The sequence below is a fragment of the Tachypleus tridentatus genome, chromosome 7 (assembly GCF_004210375.1).
Source record: "Tachypleus tridentatus isolate NWPU-2018 chromosome 7, ASM421037v1, whole genome shotgun sequence".
NCBI lineage: Eukaryota > Metazoa > Arthropoda > Merostomata > Xiphosura > Limulidae > Tachypleus > Tachypleus tridentatus.
This window is the reverse complement of record NC_134831.1, coordinates 94,340,439-94,359,615: the sequence shown is the minus strand read 5'-3', so window position 1 is coordinate 94,359,615 and position 19,177 is coordinate 94,340,439. Positions and strand designations below refer to the sequence as shown.

At 34.4% G+C, this 19,177-nt stretch overlaps 1 protein-coding gene and 1 long non-coding RNA gene across 12 annotated transcripts in view; one reads left to right on the top strand and one right to left on the bottom strand.

The window, feature by feature from the left end:
* The window catches only part of LOC143256216 (leupaxin-like), a 40,913-nt gene extending 22,143 nt beyond the window's left edge, over positions 1-18,770 (top strand). For 3 of the 11 annotated variants that reach the window (XM_076513110.1, XM_076513111.1, XM_076513114.1), the window contains exons 2-9: positions 716-993; positions 2,865-3,036; positions 4,261-4,417; positions 10,492-10,669; positions 12,097-12,282; positions 12,526-12,699; positions 14,013-14,243; positions 16,488-18,770. In XM_076513110.1, the coding sequence (XP_076369225.1) occupies positions 716-993; positions 2,865-3,036; positions 4,261-4,417; positions 10,492-10,669; positions 12,097-12,282; positions 12,526-12,699; positions 14,013-14,243; positions 16,488-16,754 (1,643 nt within the window). In that variant the 3' untranslated portion in view covers positions 16,755-18,770. Of the gene's footprint in view, positions 1-147; positions 275-342; positions 596-715; positions 994-2,864; positions 3,037-4,260; positions 4,418-10,491; positions 10,670-12,096; positions 12,283-12,525; positions 12,700-14,012; positions 14,244-16,487 lie in introns of those variants that run through there. The other 8 variants (XM_076513115.1, XM_076513117.1, XM_076513108.1 and 5 more) reach the window with 7 other exon arrangements.
* Positions 4,064-12,203, bottom strand: LOC143256219 (uncharacterized). The gene is made up of 2 exons (XR_013031214.1): positions 12,082-12,203; positions 4,064-4,458 (listed from the first exon to the last, which is right to left on the bottom strand). It is a non-coding gene; the product is annotated as an uncharacterized LOC143256219 (long non-coding RNA).
* Positions 18,771-19,177: the final 407 nt, after the last annotated feature.

The window sequence follows — 19,177 nt, the reverse complement described above, 5'->3', positions numbered from 1 at the left end:
ATGCACAAAAAGAGATTGAAAATAATTTACAACATGCGTTTTTGTAAAAGCCAAAATTACATTTACCAACTCGTATATGTTTTTCATCGTCTGGTTAGCACTAATTAAAGAAGTGGTACTTATGGTCAACCGTAGGTGTTAACTAGTAAAACTTCTCCATACATGGATGAACAGGAACGGAATAGGCCGAATTCGATATATATTATACTTGGGAAACTGCGGTTTAGTGATTTCTTGACTCTTCCACATCAGTCATCTGAGAGATTTCTTCTAAGTATGCTCTCTTGTTACTTGATAAGCATGCTTATCGCAGGGTCCAAATTTTGATTCGTCATACCACTGAACACTCTCCGCGGCCAGGTTATAAAAGTAGAACTCAATCCAATTATTCAATTCAAAGAACTGGATAAAGGCCTTGGGATGGGCGGTGCCGTTGGCTGACCATTTTATATCTGGTCATTTCTGAGTTAAAAATTAGGAACGGCTGTAGTTGAATTCTAGGAGTAACTGACTTTGTTGTCTCAGTAATATGTTGTATATACAGCTCCTCTGTCACTGATAAAACAGCAGGTTACTAAGATACGTAAGTTGTAAGGTATCTAACAGAACGTGTTTCTTCAAACTTTTGGAAAATGAAAGTTTATTATATATAACTAAAAAAATGCTGTAATCTTAACCACAGATTAATAAAAAATTAAAACTTTTTGAATTTTAGATGCTTTGTTGGAAGATCTTCAAGCTGCTACAACAAGGTTAATCAACACAAACTTATCCTGTTTGACGCAACCGACCAGTAGTGGGCAGCACGTATCAGAAAATCGGCAGTCCCTTTCAAACAGCTTAAAAACCTCTTCTACCAAACCCTGCACAGATAAAAGTACCAGTGGTCCGTATAGGTCAGAAAAGATGTCTCTTCACCCAGGTTCGCATAGCACCACCCATACCGTAACAACGCAAAGATACGAGTACTATCATGGCGACGACAAGTCAGATGTAAGTACATTAAACATTTTATGTATTTTTTAGTACCATTCATAACAAGTTTTTATTTAATAAACAGCATATATCCACTATAGGGGACGTAGTGTGTATATATGTATGTATGTGACCAAAAGAATAAATATATGGCATCATAAAAAAAAAACTCCATAAAAAATCTCACGCTTTGGGTATTCAAGATTCAATTAGAAACATAGCTGTGGTAGGTACGATAACCATTTCTTTATATTATAACACAATTTGAAATAAAAGTTCTCTTCTTAGAATAACAATAACAACTCTCACTAGAACTGTACGTGATTGTTTGATTATTTCTTTATTAATGTAATTTTTAAATGTAGAACAGAGAAATTGGAGTTTTTAAAAGCTATTATTTATTCAATAAAGGGAGCCACTTTAAATGTATAAAAACATCACAGTTCATATCAACACAATCTGAAAACGTTTCCCATGCAGTGCTTTCCAGAAACCAAAAAAATTTCCTTGTTTAGAAAATGTTCATTTTATAATATCTTTAAATGAGGACAGAATACTACAATTGTAATGAATACTACAAACAACCAAACGTAGGGCGGCGTTTTTACTAGTTCTGTATAATAATTGAGATAAATTTATATTCGAGTTTATTCTGAAACAAATCCTTTTGTAGATCCTTTAAGGTAGAAAAAATCTTCAACTTATTTAACCTTCTTTATTTAATAATGTATTTTGTAGGGTTATGAACCCGTGAATGATACTTTTCAAGGTTAAGATACAATAGGAACAACCTTTGTATCAGACACACACACACATATATATATGGGGTTCACTAAACCATTCATTCAATAATTCACATTATTGTGGTTTACGTAATTAGAATTTCGATATAATGAACTTTTTATGTGAAATGTTTTTTATCTGTTGTAATGTCTCATTTCGAATATTTTTACTGCTTTCAAGAAAGTTCTGTAATATTTAGCACTGTATTTTAAATAAATAATTCAATAATCGCATTGATTTATTTTTGTGGCGGAACCCTCAAAGTAATGTTTCGGTTATTTACGTTCCTATGATAACAACCATCAAAAGGGAAGTTGTTACTTCAACATTCCTGCGTTTGCTTTATATCCTTCCGCTCCATGATTGGTTATATATGTTCCAAGTTCAAGGTGAGGGTCGAGGTGTGTGATACACGGAAATGCTTAACTCGAACACTTGTAAATAGGCCCAGCGATTGATACATGGAAAAGTAGTTCCCTGTATAACACCAAAACGTGCTGTATCCGGGCACGTGACCTTTGTTTGTTTGTTTAATCTCGTGCAAAGCTACAGCATTAGTTTTACACAGCTAAAGGGAAAGCAATTAGTCATCAACACCCACCGCCAACTCTTGGGCTACTCTTTTACCAACGTATTGTAGGATTGACCGAGCATTATAGCGTCCCACGGCTGAAAGGGCAAGCATGCTTGATGGGACGAGGATTCGAACCTGCAACTCTCAGGTTACGAGTCGAGCGCTTTAATCACCTGGCAAAGTTTTGTTTCTCAAGCATACGTTCCCCACTGGTACAGAGATAAGTCTACGGAGCTATATGCTAAAATAAGGGGTTCGATCCCCCTTAGTAGACTCAGTAGATAGCCAGATGTAGCTTTTCTATAAGAAAACACACGCACACTCAGGCATATTCTTTCATTTCAAAATCTAGTTTAATCACTTTGTAATAGAGGGCGTATTTGAAAGTTACATATTTGTAACTTAATATGATTAAGCCAGCGAATTAGATTTTTTTCGTTTCTCGATCAGGTGAAAGTTGTTGTTTTATTTGTATTACAAGAATGTGATTGGCTGAAAACAAAGTATACATATGTCGATTTGCTTCTTTCAGCCTATCTACCAAAACCATCAGATACAGAAGGAGGTTACCAAGACAACAATATCATCTACTCAACACCCATCTCAGCCTACCAGTAGTACCAACGAGCATTTGTCGGAATTAGATTCGTTGTTGGAAGACCTCAATACTGCTCGCCTCACGCCTTCTTATCCAGACCATAAAGGTTATTTATGTCTAGTTTTATAACAAACTAGTACCAGTTCTGGTTGTCTTTGTCTAGTTTTTTTAATAAACTAGTACAATTCTGGTTACTTTTGTTCATATTTATAACAAACTAGTATCAGCTCTGGTTGTCTTTGTCTAGTTTTATTAACAAACTGGTACAGTTCTGGTTACTTTTGTTCATATTTATAACAAACTAGTACCAGTTCTGGTTGTATTTGTTTAGTTTTTTTTTTAAAACAATGTAGTACCGCTTCTGGTTACTTTTGTCTACTTTTATAACAAACTAGTACCAGCTCTAGTTGTCTTTGTCTAGTTTTTAACAAACTAGTAGCAATTCTGGTTATCTTTGCCTAGTTTTATAACAAACTAGTACAAATTCTGGTTATCTTTGTCTAGTTTGTATAACAAACTAGCACAATTTCTGGTTGTCTTTGTCTAGTTTGTATAACAAATTAGTACAATTTCCGGTTATCTTTGTCTTGTTTGTATAACAAACTAGCACAATTTCTGGTTGTCTTTGTCTAGTTTGTATAACAAACTGGTACAATTTCCGGTTGTCTTTGTCTAGTATTGTCCTTTTAATAAAACTGGTGAAACATTACTTTCGACACTTTAATACAGTTCACACTATAACTGTTATTATCGACAGAGTCAAAATCAGTCATGTTTTTGGTATACTATCTGGCCTATCACTGTAATATATTATTACACATTCATATTTATCGTCACGCAGTTCTTATTAATATATGTAAGAATATACCAACTTATTTCACATCAAAATTGTTTTCCACTATATAGCGTCATTAGGTTAGACATTATAATTTTGGAACACTGAAGAATTTTTTTATTTACTAGAACCCTAAAAATGAGGATAATAAATCCAAATATATGCTTTTATCCCCTGAAAATTTAACCTCTGGTAATGTTATTAACCTCTTTCGACGGAAAGCGTCAACAGAGAAAATAAAATATTATTTATTCGTAGTTATTAATAAATGTTCTGTCGTATTTGAGTCACGCCATAGCAAGATATAAATTATTTTTATTACTCAGTTTATCCTTAGATTGTAAAAAGAAGAAAAAATATTTTCAAAATAAATCAAATTATGTCCATTTTAGTTCATATTATTAACACCGGCCACAATATATGTAAATCTCTATTAATTATGTTTACTGTTACTTTTAAAGTTTGATAAAGGTTGAAACTTGTTTTCGCCTTCAGGGTCCACCGTCAATGGAGTAACTTCTTCTTCCACAGATGCCTCCACCCCTAGATATGGGTGTATTCGTCCGACTACCAAACCTCCTCCTGAGGACAGGCCAACTGTGGAAAGTTTATTGGATGACTTGCAGAGTGTTGTGACCCCAACATCAAAACTGTAAGTCACTGAACAAGTGCTGGCAGTTTATGTTAACAAACCTGTCGGTGAAAAAAAACAGTAAAAAAAGGCACATTCTCACGATTTGTGTGCGAATGGTTCATAAAGAACCATTAGTATATCAGAAAATACTACGTAAATCCAAATAATAGTTCGTTCATACACATACAACTACTTCGTAAACCATAAATAAATACATACTTCAAAACTATGGCACGTCCAATTTATTAAAGTCTTACATCCAGATAACGGCATACCTAGAGAGGTATAATTGTTTATTAAACAGTGTTACATCTAAATATACGGCATACCTAGAGAGGTATCATTGTTTATTAAACAGTGTTACATCTAGATAACGGCATACCTAGAGAGGTATCATTGTTTATTAAACAGTGTTACATCTAAATATACGGCATACCTAGAGAGGTATCATTGTTTATTAAACAGTGTTACATCTAGATAACGGCATACCTAGAGAGGTATCATTGTTTATTAAACAGTGTTACATCTAAATAACGGCATACCTAGAGAGGTATCATTGTTTATTAAACAGTGTTACATCTAAATAACGGCATACCTAGAGAGGTATAATTGTTTATTAAACAGTGTTACATCTAAATAACGGCATATCTAAAGAGATATCATTGTTTATTAAACAGTGTTACATCTAAATAACGGCATATCTAAAGAGATATAATTGTTTATTAAACAGTATTACATCCAGATAACGGCATACCTAGAGAGGTATCATTGTTTATTAAACAGTGTTACATCCAGATAACGGCATACCTAGAGAGGTATCATTGTTTATTAAACAGTGTTACATCTAAATAACGGCATATCTAAAGAGATATCATTGTTTATTAAACAGTGTTACATCTAAATAACGGCATATCTAAAGAGATATAATTGTTTATTAAACAGTGTTATATTCTTCCAAATAACTGCATGTCTGTTTTCTGTTTTTTAAACGCATTAACAAAGTTTAAAATTAGTTTTACCTGTTTAACTACCAAAATAACTTTTAATTATTCAATATTTACAGTTTGAATTTTGTAGTTTTTCAATACAGGGTTAACATGATTGTTATATAAACGTTCGTGTTAGGGTTAGTAACAACTGTTTGTGTTAGGGTTAGCAACAAATATTCGTGTTGTAATTATGAAGAAGTATTAGTTTTTTATCAGCCTTGAAGCAATTTTTTTAGGCTTTACGATTAATTGGTAATGAAGCTATTTTCTGGTTAAGTGTCAGAACGTTGAGTTAGTTTATAGGCTTTACAATTAACCGGTAATGAAGACATTTTCTGGTTAAGTGTCAGAACGTTGAGTTAGTTTACGGAAGTTACAACTGTTGATTTGTAGTTGATTGAAACCACAAGGACACCTCATGAAGCACAAGTACCGCTCCCGTTATTATTTTTAGCCCCAGAATCTTGTTATAAGCAGTAATTTATTATTGACTGTTCTAATTACCGGTGATATGAATTATTCAGCATAACATGCTTCCATTTCCACTTGTAGAGGGCGTGGTGAAGCCATTTTACAAGATGCATCATGTGCATAAGGAAGATATCGTATTAAATCATTTTCTTTTTTTTTGGTGTATTCACAACTCTTGAAAGCTGGATTATTATGTTTCTATATAAACTTCTATATGCAGTTGTATAGATAATGTAACTTAGTGGGTGGTTGTAGATGATAGAACTTAATTCTATAGCTTTACGAAATGTAGGGCTGTAATTACTGGATACTGTGGACAGTGAGAATCCTTACCATATTACGTTAGGAAATATTTAGCAACTGTTTTTTTTTAAATTCAGTTGTTTTGCCTTTCCTCACGAGTTCTGTTTTAGTCAGAACACGAATAAAGAAAACTGGGACACGTTCTTCAATCCGTTTTTCTTCTCTTCTCGAATTTAGTTTGTTTGTTTGTTAGTTTTTGAATTTCGTGCAAAGCTACTCGAGGGCTGTCTGCGCTAGCCGTCCCTAATTTAGCAGTGTAAGACTAGAGGGAAGGCAACTAGTCATCACCACCCACCCCCAACTCTTGGGCTACTCTTTTACCAACGAATAGTGGGATTGACCGTAACATTATAACGCCCCCACGGCTGAAAGGGCGTGCATGTTTGGTGCGACCGGGATTCAAACCCGCGGTCCTTGGATTACGAGTCGAACGCCTTAACCCACCTAGCCATACAGGGCCATCGAATTGAGTGCACGTTGCTTTACTGAAAGTGCATTAACTTCGAAATAATTGATTTATGTCATGCGCGCTGAGTTCATGCGTCTTGATTAAGACACATATTTAGGTCTTCCACCTATAAGACGGGATTTCTGGGCCGGTTTGCCCATATCTTAAGACGACACTGGCTAATTGATTACGGTAACCATAGCTACAAGTATTTGGTATTCACGATTAGAACCGTAACCTAATATTCATTAATATTTAAACAGCTTTGATGTGTTTTTAGGAGATGCTGATATTGTATGGTAGTTGTTCTTTCAGCGTTTGAATCATAAAACGAGATATATTTTACGAACTTACACTGGTAAAATCCAGAGTTTGATTTTTCACAGCAGACAGAGTGCAGGTAGCCCATTGTGTTGCTTCTCATTAAAAACAACTTACATTATTTTAGTTTGTTACAGTTATTAGTAGTTAATTAGACAGGCAGTTCCTGTAATAACCATTATATTGGTAGAATAGCCGTTACTTGCATTGAGAATACAGGTTTATTTGAATGTATCCAAGACCGATTACATAAGTCTTTATTTGTCAGTAAAAGGTCCTATCTCTAGTAAACTGGTGTGTGGGTGTTGTCCCAGTAGGTTTCAGTTTCTGAATAAAAGGTCCTGTCTTTAGTAAACGAATGTATGGATATATAAATGTTGCCCTAGTAGGTTTCATTCAGTTTGTCAGTGAAAGGTCTTGTCTTTAATAAACGAATGAGACATATATGTATGTTGCCCTTTTGGGTTTTAATATTTGCTTTATATTAAGAGCAAAGCTACGCAATGAACTGTCTATCTCTGCTCGCTATGAGTATCGAAACCCGATCTTCTTAGCATTATAAACTACTTAGATTTACCATTGAGTTACCAGAGGGCGCTTTCCAGTTTAGCGTTCTCACACTTAAATCCAGTATAAAGGAGAGTAGATGCATCACGCTACTTTTGAACATTAAGTACATATTTCCGGAAGTACATACTGCCAGCTAGTTAAGAGTATTCTATTTTTAACCTCACTCACCCTCTCCATGAGCGGGAGAGAAACTTACCTTGGAGTGGTAAATGAAATAAAAAAAATATGTAAATAACTTTTCTGATTTCATAAAATACTAGATGTCACCACAACCTATTTATTTGTTTGTCACCCTGTCTGTACGTCTGACTTCCTGCAGTTCTGTTTATAACTTCAGTTTTTTTACTCTTACCATCTTCAGTTTTTTTATAATCCGTAAAAAAAGTAAGTTCATATCTGACTAGTTTGTCTTCTATCATGCATAAATAGTCGCATTTGATATTTATGTATGGGCGGGACGGATTTCTTTGATGTGCTTCTACGAGCTAGCATGTCTTCGTCAAAATAAAAGGAAAAATGTCTTTCAAGAAGAGGCCTCAGAACCTTCTTATAGGTTGAGGAGATGTTTTTGTGATCCACCTTTGGAAGTTAAATATCATGTCTCGGTCAAGATAAAACAAAGATGTCTACCAAGGGGAGGCCTTAGAATTTTTTTCCAGTAAGAATTTTTCTCTTGGTTGTAATTTGAGTTCAGATATCGTGGTGATACCAGAATGAAAAAAAAAAGACATCTGGCTTTAGCACATTAATTTTATAACTTGTTTCTTTTCAAGTTCGATGTTATGGATGCATCAATAGGATTTACTTCATGGCTCTACCACACTTTTCTAGTAAAGTTGTACTTTTTGTTATTATAATTCTTTCAACCATGAGCACACTTTCAGCTGTTTAAACCCATCAGAAAATACTCGTATGTTTGTAACGTCTTACATGAGACAAGTGTGAGTTTTCTCACCTAACTGACCACATATTATGAAGTATTGAAATGTTATAAAATAATGCGAGCAAAGAAAAGTTGTTTACATGGTTATTTTTAAGTACTTACTAGGTATTGACCACTTTAAAAGACCATAATAAAACAAGGTTTACATGGAAAAAGTATATTTGGACATTTTCATAAAAAATTCTGATTGTTTTTGGAATTTCGCGTCAAGCTACACGAGAACTTTTTTCAACCACCTGTCCATGCCAAGCCACAAAAGTTCTATTAATACGTTACTTAACACTACTGAGCATGGTCAGTGGTGTCATCACCTGGCTAGTAAAATACCATGTAAAGTATGTGACCAGAGGCTATTCAAAGATGGCTATTTGGACTGTTTTACTAATTCTTAAAAATTACCCATTGTGTGAAGCAAAGGCTAAGTGCTTCTTTGTGAATAGTTTACTTTTAAAAATTAACCCATGCCAATTTTCAAGGTTCATAAACTTTTCACAAAATTTTGTATTACTTTTGGTGTTAAGTGCAAAGGTACACACACAGTGGAGTATTTATGTTGTGCCCACCACGGGTATAGAACTCATATTTTTAGTGTTATAATCCTAGCTATTTGTCGATTTCTTGCTTTCTGTCTCGTGCTACGAATAAAAATACTATATTTCTATGGGAACCAGGACTATATGACACGTTCTTAAAAGTGGGTGGATAAGTCTTCAAAAACTGACTTTACTAATTTATATAAATAAAGAACTAATTGGGCCCGGCATGGACAAATGTGTTAAGGCATTCGACTCGTAATCCTAGGGTCGCGGGTTCGATTCCCGGTCGCACCAAACATGCACGCCCCTTCAGCCGTCGGTGCATTGTAATGTGACTTTCAATCCCCCTATTCGTTGGTAAAGAGTAGCCCAAGAGTTAGCGGTGGGTAGTGATTACTAGCTGCCTTCCCTGTAGCCTTACACTCCTAAATTAGGGACAGCTAGCGCAGATAGCCCTCGAGTAGCTTTGCGCGAAATTCAAAACAAACAAGAACTAATGGTAAAGGTAGGCTTGTGTGTGTTGTCTGTTTGTCTTCTGGAATTAATGATAAATGACGTAAGAGTTTCTGTTGTCAATATTTTTGTGTTATTGTCTATAACATCACCTCAAATAAACATTACGTAGAAATTTGTTTTCTTATTAAAAACTGCTTAATGATCATTTATCGTATACTGTTGTAATGTAAAACTACTGAATGACCATTTATTGTATACTGTTGTAATGTAAAACTACTGAATGATCATTTATCGTAGACATTTGTAATATAAAACTACTGAATGACCATTTATTGTATACTGTTGTAATGTAAAACTACCGAATGACCATTTATCGTATACTGTTGTAATGTAAAACTACTGAATGACCATTTATCGTAGACATTTGTAATGTGAAACTACTGAATGACCATTTATTGTATACTGTTGTTATGTAAAACTACTGAATGACCATTTATGGTATACTGCTGTAATGTATAGCTACTGAATGACCATTTATCATAAATACTATTCTATCATTTACTCCAGAATAAATGATATTTAGTGTTTTGACACAGTTCGAGTAACCTAACTATAATACAGTACTTGTTTTACATTAAGTTAATGTCTTACAAATAGAGATAATCTGGACATTCTTCATTATCTATTTGTTAACTAAAACCACGTAATGATAATTTTTGGTTCGAAGTTTCGACTCTAGTAATAAAGTCGTACAATAACCTCCTAACCCTAATTCTGATTAGTAACTGACTCGAGTAGACTTCATAATAATCACAGATCACTAGTTTAATCTAGTTCATACCATACATGTTATGGTTCATAAAAGTTCATAGTATATATGTGGGGCCTACACCACTGTTATTTCTGTCGCATCCCAGCCGGCCTCATGAGTTCTGGTATTATGCGAAAGGCCTTGTCGGCGCTGGATATGGCAAACGTAGTGTGATTGATATCTTATAAAACATTTCTGGTTTTCAAGATTACTACGTTGTCAGAGTATACGAATTTAGCTGTAGGTTTTTAAACTGGTTTAGGAATGCAAGTCCCACATCAGTACGACCTGTAAGACAGAATTACGTTACTACGGTAACGTATACTAAGGAAATACCTGAACCACCGCCTGCTACGACACCAGCGACATCTTCCGCCACAAAGGAACTGGACGATCTCATGGCTTCACTCACAGACTTCAAGGTATGGAACCAGGTTTAAAATCTCGCAGTTTGTATTTGAACACAGACTTAATTATCTGTTTTGAAGATTTACACGGATCATACAGTAGTGGAATGAACGTGTTAGTAAATTAACACAAATTTGTCTCAATATAATAAATCATAGTCCAGTACCTCACGGTCAACCACGTGACTGAAATAAGACAAAACAATATGACTAACTGTAATGATTGCACTTTAAAGAGCAAGTTTATTGAAATAAGTAGTGGTTATTAATAGCATGACAAACGTAGCATGTAAGTAAACATAAAAAAGTTTGTATATAGGCCTAGTTGTAATTAACAATCTACGCATCTGTTGAACGAAATATGTTTCTCTCACTAATTAGACATTATAACTGTTATTTCTACTAGTAGCTAGATAAAGCATCTGTAATGATTACCTGTTTGTAATTGGATGAAGCACCCGTAACGTTTGTTTGTTTGTAGTTGAATAAAGCATTTCAAACTATTATTTGTTTTGTAGTTGGATATAATAACTCCTTCAAGTTTGAACTATGTGAGGTTCTCAATTACGCCATGTTTCAGCTCTGTGTAGTTCCCCACACTGCCAAGTTTTAGCTATGTCTAGTTCTCCACTCCGTCAAGTTTCAGCTATGTTTAGATAATGACGTCTATGTCAGTACATAATTATTCCTGTTGTTGGTTGGCCAACTGCTCATCCTTGTAAGCTGTAATAAATCTTACTGTGTAAACAAATAAATAAGAAGTGTGTGAACCACCATCTCGTTTGTTAACCACCCACTCCGACATCTGTTTGATGTTGAGACAAGCTAATACTATGTGATACCTCAAAGGGAGTAAAGTCGCCCAGTATAGTACCAGCTCTAACAGCCGACTACCATGATTCTATCATACCTATCTTAACCAACTTCCCTTTTTATCTGGATATTCTATAAGCCCTCGCGAAAGATGGGTGTTTATATCAGGGTTTGTTCTATTAAAAATGGTGAAAGAAGAAATCACCAATCACAGTTTAGAAGGAACATCCACTTAATAACCAATCACAGTTTAGAAGGAACATCCACTTAATAACCAATCACAGTTTAGAAGGAACATCCACTTAATAACCAATCACAGTTTAGAAGGAACATCCACTTAATAACCAATCACAGTTTAGAAGGAACATCCACTTAATAACCAACCACAGTTTAGAAAGAACACACTTAATATTCTTTACGGATCTCGTTGTATCTCTATTCGTGGATTTTTTATTTAAACCAAGTAATTATCGTTAACCTTAGAAAATCCTGTCTAGATGTGACATTGTTTTTACTTTTATTGAGTTCAATTGGTGTAAGCTGTGTCAAGTTATAAGGGAAAAATTATTTTTAAAATGTTTAGAACATAAGACATTAACAGTTCTGTATATTACTTTTGTCGGTGATAGAAGAACAGAGATATCCCTTCAAGTCCGACTACCGTTGAGCCAGTTCAGAAAGAAGAGTCCAAGGTTATTCGGAGCGATGAGCTGGACTCCATGCTCGGTAATCTGCAAACAGACATGAGTAAACAAGGTGTTAAAACAACAGCCAAAGGTCAGTGTGCTGCCTGCAAGAAAACAATCGTTGGTCAAGTAAGTTTCAAATAACCACTCGTTAACTGTTCATTCAGAAAATACAAGTAATAATATAAGTGGTTAATACACCGGCCATTAGATAAGTTATAAAGTATAAATCAGTTATTGATGTAAAGATATTATACGTTAATACAAAATACACAGATTATCAGTCAAATTATTATAACTTATAATTATTATAATTGTATTATAATTAAATAAATAAATACATTAATCAACTCACAAGGAGTTCTTTCTCAGGTTATCACGGCTCTTGGACAAACATGGCACCCAGAACATTTTACTTGTAAAAAGTGTGGTCTAGAGTTGGGCACAATGAATTTCTTTGAGCGTGAGGGTGAGCCCTACTGTGAAGGAGATTACCATAAAATATTTGCTCCTCGGTGTGGTTACTGTGAGGAGCCCATTCAAGATGTAAGTATGTTGGAACTTTCAGATCTGAAGACAGTATTAAAAAGATGTTACGTGTTTCGTCTGTGTTATCTTTGTTGTACTCTAACAGTGATGATTAAGATGGGTCCGTGATTTAGTGTCAGTAATGGATTTTGTTTTCAAATATACATGTATTTATGTACTCTGTTGTTGTGTGTTAAGCCTAATGACCACTCCTGAAGAGACTGGAAACCTTTGACACACACATAAACTGATCACCAGAAATCAGCATAATGAATCGAGATTTTAATTACTTTGAATACGCAACATAGAGAGACTTGTCCTAGAAACGTTACTAGACAACATAGAGAGACTTGTACTAGAAACGTTACTACACAACATAGAGACTTGTACTAGAAACATTACTACACAACATAGAGACTTGTACTAGAAACGTTACTACACAACATAGAGAGACTTGTCCTAGAAACGTTACTAGACAACATAGAGAGACTTGTACTAGAAACGTTACTACACAACATAGAGAAACTTGTCCTAGAAACGTTACTAGACAACATAGAGAGACTTGTACTAGAAACGTTACTACACAACATAGAGACTTGTAGTAGAAACATTACTACACAACATAGAGAGACTTGTCCTAGAAACGTTACTAGACAACATAGAGAGACTTGTGCTAGAAACGTTACTACACAACATAGAGAGACTTGTCCTAGAAACGTTACTACACAACATAGAGAGACTTGTCCTAGAAACGTTACTAGACAACATAGAGAGACTTGTCCTAGAAACGTTACTAGACAACATAGAGACTTGTACTAGAAACGTTACTACACAACATAGAGAGACTTGCACTAGAAACGTTACTACACAACATAGAGAGACTTGTCCTAGAAACGTTACTAGACAACATAGAGAGACTTGTACTAGAAACGTTACTAGACAACATAGAGAGACTTGTACTAAAAACGTTACTACAATACTGAGGTAGAGACTTGAAACGCCATTTTTGTTGTACAAAGTTTCTGTGTTCGGAGAAGTTAATAACTGCTAGTTGCAGTCTTTAAAAGTTTGTCTCAAGAAACCTTACATCTGTATTATTTGGGGATTAGCACAGCTTAATAATAGTTTCTTAACTAAGAAACGTCCTTTGTGTTATGTTGTCGTTAACTTATTATGTTTGATTATCTTATCTTTAATCAGTGTTATTAACATTCTTGTTCGTGTAATGTTTTATTATTTTATAATATTTACATCTCATCATATTACTTGGCAAAAGCTGCGTGTATTTCCAAACTAAATATATTGATTACGTTCTACACACATACCTACAGAAATGTGTAACAGCTCTGGATAAAACCTGGCATCTGGACCATTTCTTCTGCGCCCATTGTCGTCGGCCTTTTGGAGATGACGGATTTCACGAGAAGGACGGTAAACCTTACTGTCGGAAGGACTTTTTTGACATCTTTGCGCCTAAGTGTGGTGGCTGTAACAAACCGATTAAGGATAATTATATTTCTGCTCTAAACGGCCAATGGCATTCGGAATGTTTCGTATGCAAAGTAAAAATTAATTTTTTTCTTTAATAAATTAAACAAAATGTATTTAATTTAAAGTTTTATTTATACGATTTAAGTTTAATGGTAAGTTGAAGCTCTATTGTAAAAGTACAATGAAAACAGTTTTTACATTTAGTTTGTTAACTGTGTAATGTGCTATTTTTCAATACAATACACTATTATTATTTATTAGAACATCGACTCTTTGCTGTTACGGACTGAACCCAAGTGATAAATTAATATCTCAACTAAGCCTAATGGCGTATCTGTATCAGCTAAGCCTAATACTATATCAGTTTATCAACTAAGCCTAATAATACATCGGTTTATCTAATAAGCTTTATAATACATCAGTGTATCAACTGGGCCTAATGACGTGTCTTTGTGTCAACTAAGCCTAATAATACATCAGTTTTTTAACTAAACCTAATGATGTATCAGTTTATTAATTAAGCCTAATGGCGCGTCAACCATACATGATCAAGGGTGTAACAAATATTGCCCTATACATTCAAGCCATATAATTAATGCATTAGCTTCACTATTATTATTATTTTGTACAAATAATTTGTAGGTGACAATTTGGTGCAATAACTTTATTAATTAAAACGATCAGATAAATGGCCGTTGTAAAATAAGCATGTCATCACATACTTAAAACAAGAAACGTAATGGTACACACATGTGACGGCTTTAAAGTTGAATGGGTTTATAACATTAGTTACACTTCACTTGCTACACATACACATAGTCCAGCGCATCAGAATATTATCGAATAATATTTTGTATTTCTAAGAAGGAACAAAATGGACCACCATAAATATTCATTTTGCCAGGGGAACTTAGGACAACGATGTATATACAACGAAGATAGGCCCAGCATGGCCAGGTGAGTTAAGGCGTGCGACTCGTAATCTGAGGGTCGCGGGTTCGAATGCCGGTCGCACCAAACATGCTCGCCCTTTCAGCCGTGGGGGCGTTATAATGTTACGATCAATCCCACTATTCGTTGGTAAAAGAGTAACCCAAGAGTTGGCGGTGGGTGGTGATGACTAGCTGCCTTCCCTCTAGTCTTACACTGCTAAATTAGGGACGATTATCGCAGATAGCCCTCGTGCAGCTTTGCGCGAAATTCAAAAAACCAAACAAACTTAAAATGAATTACCTTTTTTACTCAGTTAACACTTGTGATGGTGTTTATATCATTCTTATATTTAATAACTACATTACCAGTACTACTGCCTCCATTATCTCAGTGATAACTCTGAGGTTTTATAACATTAGAAATGGGTTTCGATAAATGTCGTGGGCTGAGTACATATAGTCCATTAAGTAGCTTTATGGTAACGTAACAAACAAACAGACTATTATCTACACACATTATATTAGACCTCACTATCTGCTGTTACTGTGAACTAAGCCTAAAATTATTTTTAGTCCTAATTACATTAATTAACGTTGTTTGTGAAGCCCGCGAGCTACTCCAACAGTTTTGGAGATAGAAAAACCAAACTTGGCAGGGCATGGCCCGGGAGCTATGATTATCTGTATGATGTAGTCCTTGGTCTTATTTATATAGGGTACCAAGAAGGACCAGAACACGCCTTGGTCATCCATTCGTAACGGGAATCTAGAGATCTCTACTCTTTAACGTGTGATTTTCACATGAAACCGAATTTCATCAAATTCGTATTGCCTTAAAAAAACAAAAGAAATCAGGAAACTTAAACACGTGTAAACGATGCATTTGTCAGTTTGTATTTTTCCTAACCAATCATCTGAAGATATTTTGTTTGTTTGTTGTTACATAGTTACACAATAGGCTAACTGTGCTGTGCCCACCACGGATAGTAAAACTCAGTTTTTAGAAGAAGGCCCGGCATGGCCAAGCGCGTTAAGGCGTGCGACTCGTAATCTGAGGGTCGCGGGTTCGCATCCCCGTCGCGCCAAACATGCTCGCCCTTTCAACCGTGGGGGCGTTATAATGTGACGGTCAGTCCCACTATTCGTTAGTAAAGAGTAGCCCAAGAGTTGGCGGTGGGTGGTGATGACTAGCTGCCTTCCCTCTAGTCTTACACTGCTAAATTAGGGACGGCTAGCACAGATAGCCCTCGAGTAGCTTTGCATGAAATTCAAAAAACAAACAAACAATTTTTAGAAGTAGAACGTGCTTTATGGACATTACTAATAAATACATTCGTGTTTGGATATTTATGTGGATAAATAAAGTATTGACTCTTTGGACAGGACTGTGGTCAGTCATTCAACGGAGGAAGTTTCTATGACCACGAGGGTCAGCCATACTGTGAAACCCACTATCACGCCAAACGTGGATCGCTGTGTGCCGGATGTAAGAAACCCATAGCAGGTCGCTGTATCACTGCCATGTTCCGGAAGTTCCATCCTGAACATTTCGTGTGTTCGTTCTGTTTGAAACAGCTGAACAAGGGCACATTCAAGGAACATGGTGATAAGCCCTACTGCCATGCTTGTTTCGGGAAATTATACGGTTAAAAGTTTCTTTGTTTTACGAAGTGAAACACAGAAGTGTCATTTACCTTTTGTTTATTCATTGTTATTCTAGGTTTCGAAGTGCCACAATCATAAATAATATTTTTTTAAACAAAATATCTGTTGACCGGTCAGCCACGACATTATAAATTTTAATTGTAATAAACCTTGGAAAATTCTGCACAAAATAAGTTTTAATTTTGTAGATTTCTGTTTTTCCAAATACACTTATTCAAGGTATTTATAGAGAACATTTGATCAAAAATAGATTACTTATATATATATATATATATATAACAAATAATTTAACCTACAATAAGTAGGACATAATGTAATGAGACCAGTACTGGAAATAGTGACATAAATCTACACAGAAGTAAAATATATAATAATTAGAATGTGGTTATTTAATTTAAAAAAGTTGGATTCTCTCTCTAAATATTTATGTTTTCGTCATAGTATGAACTAAAATGTTTTTTCCAGTGAATATAAATCTCACGCACGAGCTCATTGTGCGCAAAGATTCTGTCACTCATACGCAATTGTGTGCGTATTTTGAAAATTATTATTTGATTAGTAACAGCATACCCCGCTGGTATAGGGGTAAGTCTACGGATTTATAACGCTAAAATTAGGTATTCGATCCCCCCGGTGGACTCAGTAGACAGCCCGATGTGGCTCTGCTGTAAGAAAACACACACCAGGCATGTGTTTGTTTGTTTTTCTTTTTTTTTGCGCTACGTCAGCATAACTAACCCTTAAATATGCATTTGTTAAATAAATTACTTTGGCTAGAGCTGGTTTAAAACGTTTTGATAAAATCGTTTGTTAATAATTATTTTAAACATCATGTGGAACATCTATATAGTTTAGATTTCTCTAATTTTAACCAGAGGTGAAAAACTGAAACAAACAATCTATGACGTAAACTTCCATTCAATACCGCTAGGGTCAATAAGGGAAGAAATACAGTTAGGCCTCTCATAACGGTTATGTGTGTATATAATATTTATGTGGGTTTTGAGTACCCTTTAACTCATTATATGACAGTTATCTAACTTAGAGTAATATAAACGTAATTATATAACAATTACATGAAATAAGTTTACTTTTAAAATTATAAGTCGGTTCGACATGTGGGAAACCTAACAATAAAAACTATAAAGAGTTATTATTACACAACAGTTTTGAGTTAATCTAGAGTTATTATTATACAGTTTCTTTTAAAGCTACACCTAAGTGATAGAATACAAAGTATAGTTTATTTTAATGAAAATGTTTTCAAACGAACCGTTGTAGTTTTAACCGTTTTCTAGGGTTAGAGCCCATAACGTAGTACTAAAGAAAGGGGTCGTTTAATAATTTACTTATTACTCCATTGTCTTTAAAAATAATAAATAGGTAAAGCTCTAAATAAGATATGACATGAAGCTTAAATAGTTTACATTAGTTAATAATATTTTCTGGTTTTTGTTTTTTGTAATTCTAACGTAGTTTGGAAAGTTGTTTTACAACATAAAACCACATAATAATTTCTAACTTAATAACTGATATACATTTTCTCGGATAGTTATTTTAATGAGGTTTTGTCATCATATTATATGTTTCAAGTTGTTTAAGTACACTATATAACTCATAAAAATAACTTAGTAACACATTTAATTACTATAATCAAGACAATAACACATTTGTGGAAGGCTTAAGTTTCATCTTAAAACATGTCCAGACGTGTTTGTTCTTGAACGTACAGAATAGAAACATACGTCGTTTCTTCTTCGATCGAAACGTATCATGTCGGTTGTTATACAATGATACAATTGTTAGAAAATGTTTTTAATTAATTGTTATCTACGACGCTCATAATTTTATACGTTTCTCTAACAATGTGTTTTATATTGTATTCCAAATGATAGTTATATTATGTATATGCTATAGTATTAACTAATTACTAGAGGTTTATGTATATTATGATGTTTACTTCTAATCTGTAATCGGTAATTAAAATGTTCTTAATGGTAATATTCGTTAATCTGCCATGACTTTTATTACATAGCCTAGTACTTAGTAGGAAACCTTTGACATTCAATCCTATTAGTCGGCTTAAAGAAGTAGTAGACACAATATTAGATCAGGAACCATAGAACTGTTCCAAACAACAATAAACATTAAACCATTACTACACTAGACGGTATTAAATACAATAGTAGATCAGGAACCATAGAACTGTTCCAAACAACAATAAACATGAACCATTATTACACTAGACGGTATTAAATACAATAGTATATCAGGAACCATAGAACTGTTCCAAACAACAATAAACATTGAACTATTACTACACTAGACGGTATTAAATACAATAGTAGATCAGGAACCATAGAACTGTTCCAAACAACAATAAGCATAGAACCATTACTACACTAGAA